Source organism: Girardinichthys multiradiatus, chromosome 7, assembly GCF_021462225.1.
Source record: "Girardinichthys multiradiatus isolate DD_20200921_A chromosome 7, DD_fGirMul_XY1, whole genome shotgun sequence".
Classification (NCBI taxonomy): Eukaryota; Metazoa; Chordata; class Actinopteri; order Cyprinodontiformes; family Goodeidae; genus Girardinichthys; species Girardinichthys multiradiatus.
The window spans coordinates 25,910,883-25,923,735 of NC_061800.1; the positions used below are offsets into that span (position 1 = coordinate 25,910,883).

At 38.2% G+C, this 12,853-nt stretch overlaps 1 protein-coding gene across 1 annotated transcript in view; it reads left to right on the forward strand.

The window, feature by feature from the left end:
* ubr3 (ubiquitin protein ligase E3 component n-recognin 3) overlaps positions 1 to 12,853 on the forward strand; it is a 59,007-nt gene that overhangs the window by 29,215 nt on the left and 16,939 nt on the right. The window contains exons 23-29 of the mRNA XM_047370293.1: positions 324 to 769; positions 3,777 to 3,865; positions 7,496 to 7,645; positions 7,845 to 7,978; positions 8,425 to 8,535; positions 8,826 to 9,026; positions 9,716 to 9,852. Coding sequence (XP_047226249.1) covers positions 324 to 769; positions 3,777 to 3,865; positions 7,496 to 7,645; positions 7,845 to 7,978; positions 8,425 to 8,535; positions 8,826 to 9,026; positions 9,716 to 9,852 — 1,268 coding nt within the window. The remainder of the gene's footprint in view (positions 1 to 323; positions 770 to 3,776; positions 3,866 to 7,495; positions 7,646 to 7,844; positions 7,979 to 8,424; positions 8,536 to 8,825; positions 9,027 to 9,715; positions 9,853 to 12,853) is intronic.

A 12,853-nucleotide genomic window follows, 5' to 3' on the forward strand; every position in this document is an offset into this window, starting at 1 on the left:
CGTTCAAAATCTGTGTGAACAAAATGCCGTGGTAGGAAAAGATGTTTGTACCAAAACACAGATCTGCCAAAGGACAAAGATGCAGGTGGAATTTGATGCTAACAAGGACTTTCTCTGTGCTTTGTTGTGAGGGTCTTGATATATCAAGTACTGAATGGAAAGGGTAGTATTTGTTAGATTTATGTAACAAGTGTCTTCCTTTAAGTTTGTGTACAGCGCCAGTGCCTGATGATCATTACAAGACGAAAGTATGTTTCATAATAAAATGTTTCGAAATGTGTAATTCGATGGAAAGCAACATTGATTTTCATTGTTTTCTTTAGAACCTACGAGAAGCTCAGGTGTTCAGCCTGGTGGCAGAGCGCAGGAGAAAGTTCCAGGAAATAATCAACAGAAACAACACTGAAGCGGCCCAGGTCGTCAGGCCCAAGAGCTCCTCGACTCGCTGGGTTTCACCAGGCACGCCCCCCCAGCTGGTGACTGAGATCCTGGAGATCCGAGAAAGCATGCTGTCCCTCCTTGTCAAGCTGCACCAGAAGATGTCGTCCAAGCAGAACTCCCTGTCACCTTCCTGGCTGGAGGAGCCGGACACAGGCCGTCACGCTCACGGAGACGGCATCACAGCCATTGAGCGGATCCTCACCAAGGCGGCCACGCGCAGCTGCCAAATCAAGCGTAGTATCCAAGACATTTGTGGAAAGGTGTGTCCTCCAGTGCCACCAAAGAAGAACAGTCCCTCTGACAAGAAAGCACTGGACAAAGAAGAAAGGTAAAGAATTTGTGCTAAATAAGATTTTCAAAAATAAGAATTTAAAATATCATCTCATCCTGATTTCAGTATTCATCTCTTTGAGGTTGTGTGTTGATTAGAGATGCTCCTTTCAGAGATTTTGCGACTAGTTTCCAATCAGTAATTACGTAAAGCCTTTAGCTGCCAATTCCTATTTCTCTTGAAGATCCATAAGTAACAATATATTTTTTTTCTTTCAAGAAGAACTGAAAGTAAGAATTTCTCAACAATAAAATTTTAATATGAAAAATATTTTTTTTTTTAATCGGAAACACCACCAGGATACAGACCTTTTTTCTCTTTGCATCACAGAAATCTTAAAATGTAATAAAATACAGCTTACATCCTGGATTCCTTCTCAAGTTGAAATTATAACTCGCACATTTTTTCTTTCCACTTTTTTCTTCACTCCCCCGAGCTTATGAAGAGCGACGTATAACAAGGCATTACATTTTGTCTATAAGGTATATTCAAAACAAACGGAACGGCTGTGTCCAACATAAACATTAAGAGGAGAAAGCTCTTCTTTACTATTGTCAGATACTTAAATTATTCGTTCAATTATTGCAACTATACAGTAACCTTAGGAAGCCGTACTGTCGTGGTGGATCATAATATCAGTGTGTGTAAAAAGCGGAAAGGGCTGCTTGGAAGTGGTATTTGATTGGCTAATACATTTCAAGTGTCCCACAATCACATTCTTCATATCAATAATATATTTAGCCAGTTAAATGGACCCCTTTCTACACTAATTCCTACACATGATGTAGGTTTTTTAGTGACCAGGTTGCCAAAACGCTGACAAAGTCTTGAGGACTTTAATAGTAATGAAAGAAAAGAGTCAGAAAAATTGTCACAGCATTTTCCAGCAATACCATCCAATTAAATATTGTCTTGATATTGTGCAGACCTAGTACCAGCAATGTGTGTGAGAGGGAGCAGTCAGGGTTACACAGCTCTACAGTGAAATCCTTGTGGTTTTTAGTATAACAATGGCCACCACCAGTGGGCTCTACATGGACACACTTTATCAGTTTATTATTTTACTTAGTACCCCTAGACATAGCCCATTCTAAAATGGCCAAACTCTAACACTCAGTAGTTTAATCTAACCTCCCCAACAACCCTACACCATTCCAAACCCTTTGTGAAGTGCCTTGAGACGACATGTGTTGTGAATTGGCGCTATATAAATAAAACTGAATTGAAAATTGAATTGAAAGACGAGATAATTTGAAGTTTACATTTTAAGCTGTCTTAGGAAGTTGGCAGGTTGATGTGCTTAATGTGATGGACATTACTAAGTGAATTTCCTGTTGGGTAAACTGACCCTTACTGTAACTGTGAAATTTCTAAAGGCTGCGAAACCTCCAAATGCGTAACGTTCCACAGCAGCCGGAGTGTTGACAAGTTGATACTTTACTGCGCTCTATACCGGTGGTTTAAAGAGGTACATACTGTCAGAATGACTAATGATTAGTTTGTACTGGCCACCTTCAATACATTCTGTGTGCACACTCTGACTAAGTCGGACTATTTCAGCGAGCATACTCGTATTTCAACTTAGAACTCGGAAAATCTGACTGTGGAGCACAAAGAAAAGGTCGAATGAATGCTGAATGAAAGCTGGCATGGCTCGATAGAAAAAGTCTCCTTTCGAGTTTTGTGCTTCCTCTGACTTCATTTTTAAACATCTCACTGACACTGAAAATAGCTAACTGAGTCTTCTTCCCTGAGTAAGAACCTCTACCCTGAAGAGTAGTGTGCTGCCACCCTGTAGTGCTGGGTATGATGCGTTCACAGATCGGAAACGTGGTCAGATTTTTAGTTCCTGACCAGATGATTACCGATCAGGGTAGATTAAGCATAAAATAGATCTATTCTGATCCATTAGTTGCATTGAAATATACCACATATTTGTGGCATCATTGTCCTGTAGTCAATCACCATGTCCTTATCTTTAATTACAGCAAACAAATCTGAGTCAGACACAAAATAAAGAGGTAGAAAATGGTTTATTTTTACAGTAGAATAGTGTGCAGTAATCAGCTAGAAGTCTGACATAGGGCTTGTTAGTAAAAACTGAATTTAATTTTATGTATAAAGGTACAGAAATCCAGTTTTCTGTATTTAAAGCACTCAACACAGTCTATCCTGCATAATCATTTATGTTGCAATTGATTTTTTAGGATAGCCATGAAAATGCTGGCTCTTCTGAAATGCAAAACGTTGAGGGTTTTAGTTTTTCTCCTTGGAATCATCCCCTAGTCTGCATGTCCTGTTAATGATGATTGAATGGGCTGTAGCAATCTTGTAACAACCTCAAAAAACGACAGGTAGATTTAGTCTCTTTTTTACAAAGTAGATTCGTTTCCAAGCCAGTTGCCAGACAGCAATGTGGTCACTGGCGCTGAAAACCCATACGCCATTATTCAATCTGACTGTTTGCACCCCTTTAGTCATCGGTGGGGGATTATTGAGCTGCGACGTGTCTGCCAGCATTTTTTTCTGTCTTCTTATTAGACTTTATTTACAAACTCTCCTCATCCTCTTCAGCTGTGGAGGCTTAGCCAACCTAATTTATCAATTGATTATCGGTCATTCCAACTTGAACATTGAAAGCTTGCAAAAATGTGGTAATCCTGTATGTGGAGGTATTTCCTACTAGATGGATGTGGGCAATCAGGTAAACATTTCCTGCACTGTAGACATGATTGATTTTATGTTACTCTAATGCACATTTGTAAAGTTCTTAGTAACAACATGCATTGTTGTTGCTAAACTTTAGCAATGTGTTTGTTTTCAATGTAAACGTTCAGATATTTTACATACCCTAATCCTTTCTTTCTGTGATGAATTATTCAAGCCCCCAAACCTATACGCACTGACTGAATTACTGTAAATTTACCATTATGACATTTACTAATTATTATACAATTATAGCTGTAAAATTGGTTCAGTTTCTACTGATTTGTTTCTGTTTCAGGCGCCAGAGGGCCCGAGAGAGGCAACAGAAACTTTTGGCAGAGTTTGCTTCAAGGCAGAAGAGTTTCATGGAAACAGCCATGGATGTTGGTAAGTCAGTTTATCTCTGTTTTTAGGGTCATGGCTTCAAAATGACTGTCCTCTGAGAATATTTGTTAAAACGTAAATAGAATAATGTAGGTGTCTGTTCAACATCTTGCACAAAGCATCCCGCTAGTGGCTATGTTACGCAGTATGTTTTTGTCACTTTTTTAGTCCTATTACTCTGTAAAAAAATGGCTTAGGATGATGATAATTCTTAGCCCACATGCTGTTTGTTCACATAAGCAGGCATTGGTTATCGTAACTGATCAAATAAAATTATTATAAAGTGCATCAACAAATTAAACCACTACACGACTTCAAACATCTCAGCTGCTCAATGTTTCATTAGCTCAACAGACAGAGAGGTTATCTTCCCGTTTTGGCTCATACATGTACCGCTGCTCCCACTTATGTGTCCTGACAACAATATTAACGTTTTCTTCATTTCTCCCTGTATGTCTTTGTATAAAGCGTGGTGGTATTCCCAAATAATCCGGCCATGGCACCACTCTAGCTATCCTCTTGGCTGTCTTGATTACAGAAAGCCTGTAGACTGTATTCCCCTATTTTATTTTTTAAACGAGTGTACTAAATGACACTAACAATGATCTGTTTTATTCCGCAGCCATAAATATACAGAACACTGTAAACAGTTGCATAGTGGTCACATGACAAATAACAGTAAATCCTGTTCTCCGCCAGGTTGTCACATATAGAAGATTTTTGACATTCAGACTTATATTTAAACTGAATTTTTGTGTTGGTTTTCCACATATTATGCTGCGGACCTGCAGCCTTTTTAATAGTCAGATGCCTGCTAGGAGCATTTGATTATCAATTAATAATATGTTTTTATTAAACTAATCAGTAAAAAAAAATCAGTTAACATTCACTAACAGCAGTATACTTTGATAGTATATTTGTTGAAGCCTTTAACCCAGTACAACTAGGGGGGCATTGAAACTTTTCATTTAGAGAACATATTTCTGCTGCAGACCTTGAAGTGAAATGCCTTTGGTTAAAATAAACCTTTCATTGTTCAGATTTTTTTTTATTACCCCCTGGTAAAGGTGAGAGTGAGTTGGTTCTGTGCATATTGTCTCTGGGGGGTATTTAGCAGAAATCGACATGAGAAAAAAGATATTTGTGCCAGTTGGCAGTAAGGGCAAGTAAGGTCGAAGCCCTAATAGCGGACTGGACTCTAAGGGACCACCTTGGTGCAGCATGGTTAACAGCTGAATAATGGCTGCTGTGGTCAGTAGCTCCATTCCTGCCGAGCTGTGCTGTGACATTTGTCTTATATTTCCTGATCAGGGTAGGATTTGGTTCACTTGTTCTTAAAAAAGAAATGGGTTGAACTGAGATGAGAAGTATTATCAGGAAATCAGTTTTATTTAATGTGTGGTCTGACTTCATTTCTTTATGATATGAAACTCATTGGAGACTTTGCCTCCAAATAACAATACAGGATAAAGATGCGTATAAAATGGTGCATCAAAAGTTGTTTGACTTTTACAGAGCACTTGTAACAGAAACACTTTTAATACCCAGGCCAGTTTTTTGTTTCAGAGATATTTTGTAAAATTTTGTATTATGCACTATGTATAATTAGGAAAAACAACACCCTGAAGATCTTATAGTTCCTCTTTTGAATGTCTGTGCATTAAATAAACACATTTTGCTGCCTATTTGACCTCGTAGTTACAGTATTAAAGTATTTTAAGCTAAAAGAAACCCAGGAGAAATATGTAAAGGGGGCCGCTATTTTTTTCACAACACTGAAGTCTTAGCTGTCATTGGCTTTATAATTGTTTTCCAAAAATCAGTCTAACATTTTGAGATTTCCGTTCAGACGATTTTTTTATTTAAAGCTTTCTCAATTTGTGCTTCTGTAGGCGTTTTTGCTGCTGTACCATTTTTCAGCTGTATGTGTGTGTTTGTGGGTACGTGCACACTCATAGGTGGCTCGGTGTTTTTGGACGGCCTGAGGCTAAAGCTGCAGCCTTGACATCCAGTTCAAACTGTTTTCATTTCCCCAGGAACACAGTGACCTCTCCTGAGAACATGTTCCTCCAAAAAGTAATAAATCAATTTCCAACATAACTTGACATTTCTGCACAGATTTTACTGCTCATTTTGTACAGAGTCCACACCATATTAAACTAATTTCACCTCAGTAATTAATTTCAGCTGCTGTACCAAGCAAGCAGAATGAGCCATGAGAGAGTGATTTTCTTGTCATCTGTTTACTGTTATCATTCAGCTGATTCTTGTTTTGTAGTTGTTTTTTAACATGAACAGTACAACAGTGAAATAAATTGAATATGTTGATGATACACCTTGTATGAACACTCTAACTGCATCTACTCATCATATTTATGTGAAATGCGATGGCCAATTTTTATATAATCCTTTTTATTCTACCAATATGCAACCATTTGAAGGCTCAGCCGTTCACAAGCAAGGATGGGACGAGGTTTATTACTTTGTGAACAACCGTGTGAACAAATAGTCCAAACAAGAAAACGTCTCTCAACGTACAATTGCAAAAAATTTTGAAATTTCATCACCTACAGTCCATAAAATCCTCCAAAGATTCAGAGAATCTGGAAAAATCTCTGCATGTAAGCGGCAAGGCACAAAACCACATTTTTACACTAAAGTCCTTGTCTTCAGGTGCTAAGAAACCTTGAAGAGAAATGACTTGAAACTGTCATTTCTCTTCAAGGTTCCTTAGCTCCAGATTTTCACCACTGTGTTTTACAAACGTTTCAAAATCTTGTGGTATTATTTTCTACCATTAAATGTGTTCCACTCACACTTCTGTGGATGCATTAATAAACAGGGATGTAATTATCCACTTTATATACCAGTTTATCCAAAACATCTGGCCTCATTTCCTCATTTCCATCTTGTGCATAAAATAGGAATCTCTGAAGCTACTGTTAGATATTTCAGTGAAAAAAGGACTTGTTTCTTTCCTTCTTGTCCATCCCATGGTCAGCCTTCTCACTGCACCTTAGCATCCCAGGGACTGTCATCATGTGTGAGCATTCAGAGCGCAAAGGGTCCATCTGTCTGGAACGTTAATGTAAAAATATTTAGTATGCAGAGCATCAAAGCATGGGACTTGGAAAAATATCCAATTAATTCCAGTGCAACACTGATATTTTACAACCTGATTTTATGCAGACGATAAAATGTCAATATGTTGAATAGCTTGAACTGATTTTAATGTAATATTGATCCAGTGGAGGGAAGGTTCACAAATATCTTCTCAGGGTACTGGCAAGACAAATGGGTTTCACATCAGACCTAATTATACAGAATCCAAATTGGTTCAAATTCATTTATTAAATGAGTCCAATTCATTGCAGTAAAATACAATCATATATTCAGATTCAGATCCAGTTATATGCAGTCAAATTCAGTCCTAATTTTAGGATAATATTGGTAAACCTTTAATCACAATTCTTTTACAAAATATTCAGTCTTGTCTAATAGTTTACCAATCATTTGCTTCAGCTGGTACTATTTTTATAATCAAGGTAATAATAATCGAATATTTTATGTGAAAGATTTGTACAAAATAAGTTTTTCCTATTTTTCTTTTCTCTCTCTGTTGTTTTTGGCCAGAATCTCCTGAAACCGAGGCAGCTATGGATTTAGGAACATCTGAAGTGATGGAGTCTGAGGTTCTGTATGACTGTGTGATCTGTGGTCAGAGTGGACCGTCCACCGAGGACCGGCCAACGGGATTAGTGGTTCTTCTCCAGGCGTCCTCAGGTAGTGCAGTCGGCCACATGTTCCTCAAGTAGACCCAACTTATAATTTAACCCAGCAGTGCAAGCAATCTTTTTCCACCTGTGGTGCTTCTGATTTAAAAAATGCAGGAGCACCATTTAAACGAACATTTACCAGAAGAACATTTATATTTGTGATGAACATGGCTGCATTTTTATGACCTGTTTTTCTCTTTCCCCAGTTCTCGGGCACCGATGCAAAAACAAACAACCCAAGCAGCTTCCAACGAGTGACGAAGAGCACATATATCATGCAGACACATGCGGTGTGGCTCATGATGTCAGGCTCACACTGATGCAACAGTTCTTCAAAGATGTATGTGACTCACTAAAACCATTGCCCTCCTCATGTCTTAGGTTAAAGTTAGGTAAAGGCTCTCCCTCCAAAAGAGCTTTTACTATTTATACTGTAATAGCAATCTAAATTGGAAGGATTTCCTCTAAATGACTTTAGGCAGATTGAATTATTGTCTTCTGTTATAGCCAAATGCATTTGCTTATTTCCAATAGTTCTTCAAACAGTGATATGTTAAAGAATGCAATGAATATACATGAACATACCATCTGTTAATGCACAGCTTTCAAATGCAAAAATATCACCTCTTAAATATTGAATAAAACAAATCTATGTAAGCAGGATAACCTGTACCCATTTATCTGAGATAGTTCCCTTGATACTGAGGAGCTCAGTTCACTTCTGTGCTACAGAAACCTTACTTGCGTGCTCTAACAGATGGGGTTTCTCTTTTGTGAATTCTGCAGAGTTCTTGTTTGCAGTCTATCTCAATAGGCTGGGATGGAGGAGTCTATGTCCAGACCTGTGGACACACTCTGCATATAGATTGTCATAAGTCCTACATGGAGTCTCTGAGGGTAAGAAAAACCTGACGTTATGTTTATTGATAGAAGCTAGATGACGACTTAGAATTGCGATTAATCAGTTAAATGATTAGCCAAATGCCTATGAAACATTTGTCCTTTAGTAGGATCTTTTCAGTTTTGCAAAACTGAAAAGTGAACACATTTGTCTTTTATTATGTAAACTGTGTAACTGTTAAAGTCCTTTTTGGTTCCTTTAGTTAAAAGTTTTTTTCATTTTTTTTTAAATTTTAGTTTAGATTTTGTGGCCAAATCCTTTTTAATTCTGCTATGTTTTTCTTCAGAATGATCAGGTCCTCCAAGGTTTCTCTGTTGACAAGGGTGAATTTACCTGTCCGCTGTGCCGGCAGTTTGCCAATAGTGTCCTCCCATGTCGCCCTGGGCGTGGCACAGAGGCGAGCGGATGGCACACACCGACAAACAAAGCGACATGTGTTCTTGTGAAGGAAGTTGAGGATCTACAGGAGAAACTCGGCCTTTTCCCAGTGAGTTTTAAAGTAAGATAGGGATGCATGATTAACCAGCATTAACATCGGTATGGGCCGGTATTAGTTCATTTTTAATCTATCGGTATTGGCCACATAAGTAGAACTGGGCCGATATTAAAAACCGATGTTTTATTTTCATCTTGTTGACGTCTGTGAATGTGTTTTTTGAAGGGAGGGGGCTGACCATGTGGGATTTGTTTGGGCAGGTGACAATAATAGGGAAGCAGCGGGTATTTCACTGAACCAGAGATTGGTTATTGGCAATAACAGCAGAGTTATTATCTGATATTTGATATTGGCCTAGATATTCATATTGTTGTATTTCTATTTAATATGGAACATTTTCTGGTCTTTATAACAATATGGTTTGTTACATACATAGCTATTTATGTTTTAAGCCGCTAATATTTAGTGCAGCAACATTTAGCTTTACAAAAGTTCTTCTAAGAGAAAGGTGACTGTAATTGGTTGATACGTTGTATAACAATCCATAGTTTTGAATTAGAGTAAACCTTGAAATGTTTAGGAGATTCTTAATTCTCCTTCTGTCTCCATTTATATAATATAAATTATCCTTTCCTTGATAAAGTTACACAAACGTATTGTTTTTGTCCTTTTAGTCCTGGCGTTTGGCAGTCTATTGTTCATTTTAAAAATAATCTCAAATGATTGCTTTTCTCTCTTAGACGGAGTCCAACTTGAGTAAAGAGATGGAGTTGGTAATCAAAGATATCAAGAACACCACCCAGAAAAAATACATGGATTATGGCAAAAACCCTGGATCTCCAGATAATGATTTCCTCTTCATGTATTCAGTGGCAAGGTAAGAGCAGTCCCCTAATTGTTTGAAACAGTCAATATTACATTTGATAAATGATCCTGTTTTTCCTGCCTTAACTGGACTTGAAGACACTTAATGCAATTGTGCGTGAAAGAACATTTTATTTGGTTGTTTGAGTTGGAAAAGTACATAGGCGAATGTGACATACTGAGAATCCCTTTCTCATCTCTAAGACAGAGCCAGTAGCGTCTTTTTTTCAGTAAAGGTTTTGTGTTATACTGTTAAAAACAAACCCTCCATCACCGCTCTCTTTGTCATAAACACATGTTTATGACATGTCATAAACACATGTTTAAAACCTTGTTGGTTTTCTTGACAGTGTGCTACCTTTTCACATCAACCAGCTCTTCATAACCTAATAAAATGAGAACCTTTATTCTGTCAGGGGAAGCAGGGCAGTTTTTTTAGTCTTGTCACCAGCTAATCAGCCAAATAATGTGATTTACTATTAATGCTATTGTTTTCTTAAGCAAAAGACAATAAGAAAGGTTGTTTTACTGAAGCAGACCTTTAATTGTGGGGCTAGTTGGAGTTAGCTGTTGGGTGATGAGTCTGCAGAAAGCTTGTACCTCATTTATCTCAGGACAAACCACAGAGTACTGAGCAGATAATGATTACCTAAACTAGAGTAGCCTATTGTCTCTTGAGAATATGTTTAAGTATCTGATTACACATATACAGGAGTTTTGGTGAAAGTTCAACTGATATTTGATGGAGGTTAAAACATTTTTTGATTTTGATTGGCTGCACGGTGGCGCAGTTGGTAGCACTGTTGCCTTGCAGCAAGAAGGTTCTGGGTTCGACTTCCGGCCGGGGGGTCTTTCTGCATGGAGGAAGCATGCTTTGGATGCATACTCCGGCTTCCTCCCACAGTCCAAAAACATGACTGTTAGGTTAATTGGTTTCTCTAAATTGCCCTTAGATGTGAATGAATGGTTGTTTGTCCTGTATGTCTCTGTGTTGCCCTGCGATGGACTGGCGACCTGTCCAGGTTGTACCCCGCCTCCTGCCTATAGAGTGCTGGAGATGGGCACCAGCTTCCCCGCGACCCACTATGGAAGAAGCGGTAGAAAATGACTGACTGATGACATTTTTGATTAGTTGTAGAACTTTTCCATCCCCTGTAAGTTGGCAGAAATGAACTGTAAATAATTTTATGGAAGCACATAGATAGCATTGAGCTATATGTTGATTTTTATTAGCTTTCTATCCTCCCATGTATCCTGGAATATTGAAAAAGAAGTCTAATGAGTCTTAGGTGAGGAAATAAGGGGGGATTTTGTGGAACATCAATTTCTGTCTTGACTTTGGCGTTTGTGTCGTTTTTGATGCACTGCCATCCTGAATACTGCATGTAGACTGAGATCATTGGGATGATACATTGTTCTGCCGTATCATGACCGGGTATGTTGCTTTTTGGTTACACCCTCTGCCTATTTAATTTTAAAATTCTTAATTAAAGAATCAACTGACCATAGAGGAATAAAATGTCAATGAGTGCCTCTGACTCATCAGATACTTTTTAGACAAATTTATCAGAAATTAGGTCAGGTGGTGTAAGTTCAAGAAGCCACCATGCTGAGGTGAGTAAAACGTTTCCATGGATATGCGATTTTCGAGTCACAGTTGCATTGATTGTTTGGTAGTAGTGCACATGTGCAGTTTACATGGGGTGTGCACGCTGCAATGTTTATGCTGCAGAAATTTCTCGACCAGGCACCCTGGCTTAGCTAGTTATCAACTTGTAGAAGTAAATGCATAGGAAGGTGATGTGTGAGCATTTTGTTGCTAAGGTCACTGATAAGAAAGGCAGATGCACAATATTGTAACAGTGGTATAAAAACAACCTTAGATTTTAGTTGAAAGGTGCTAGAAATCCTGTGGTTACAGCACTATTGTGTTGATTTTTGTCTTCCCATCAACATGGACAAATGACATGGTAAAAATAAACCGACCATGTATCCTTTGGTATGGTTCTTTGGGAAATTCTTTGGCTCTTTAACGTTTTTAAACCTTTTAAAAAGCCTATTCATCTGGTTTTCCAATCACTTAGCTTTTGTAGGTTCCTCTGAAAATACTGCCTCCGATGTGCATTATTGGAGTGTGTGAGCTGTGACTCAGTGTTATTGGCTGCTCTTTGTCTTGAAAGGTCATCCTCCAGCAAGACTTTACACATTTTTACACACTTGCATTCACCAGTAGCAGATGAAACCAGGAGAGTAAATGTCATCTTTTTTTCTATTCAGTTGTTAAGATTTGGTTTAAACAAACAATAATCAATCATGCAAACAACGTGGCAGGATCTTCTTTTTTTAATTTAAAAGGCATCTTTAAGCTGATGTGTTGTTTAGGTATATTTGATCTATTTAATTTAACTTAATCTGCCTTTCAGACATTGTGCGGATTGTAATAGTGCAGTTTGGCCTTTATTGGTTCTCTAGAGTACATGGCAGCACCATGTAACTAATATCTGCATTTCCAATGGATTTCAAAGTGTCTGTTGTTGTTGTTGTTCAAAGGGGTGTACAAAAACGTTTTGGAGAGTATACCCTAGACTGTGCTCTATAATTATTAAATATTTATTTAAATATCACCCTCATACCAAAATAAATAAATAAATAAAATGAAGCAAAAGCTAAACAGACCCAATGGCAAGAATGACCTTTCTCAGTTACTTTTATCTTCTAATAAGACTGGTCACAGGTCAGACAGATGACTGCCTCCCTTTGTAACCTCGGGATCTACTAAACCACATCACCTCCGTTTCCAAGAACTCCACAAAAAAAAGTAATTCATGTAGCGTAGCTATTTAGACGTCTTGCCCACCCTACACTGTAGTACCCTTAGCCCCCTACCCTAAACAGAATGATCCCCTAAAAGTGCCTGGAAGCCTGTTGGTGCTCTGAAGTTCAATGAATGGAGGAAATTGCCTGAGGAGTGGAAAATTCTTCTGTCACACGGGTGCTCTTATCAGTAAAACCCA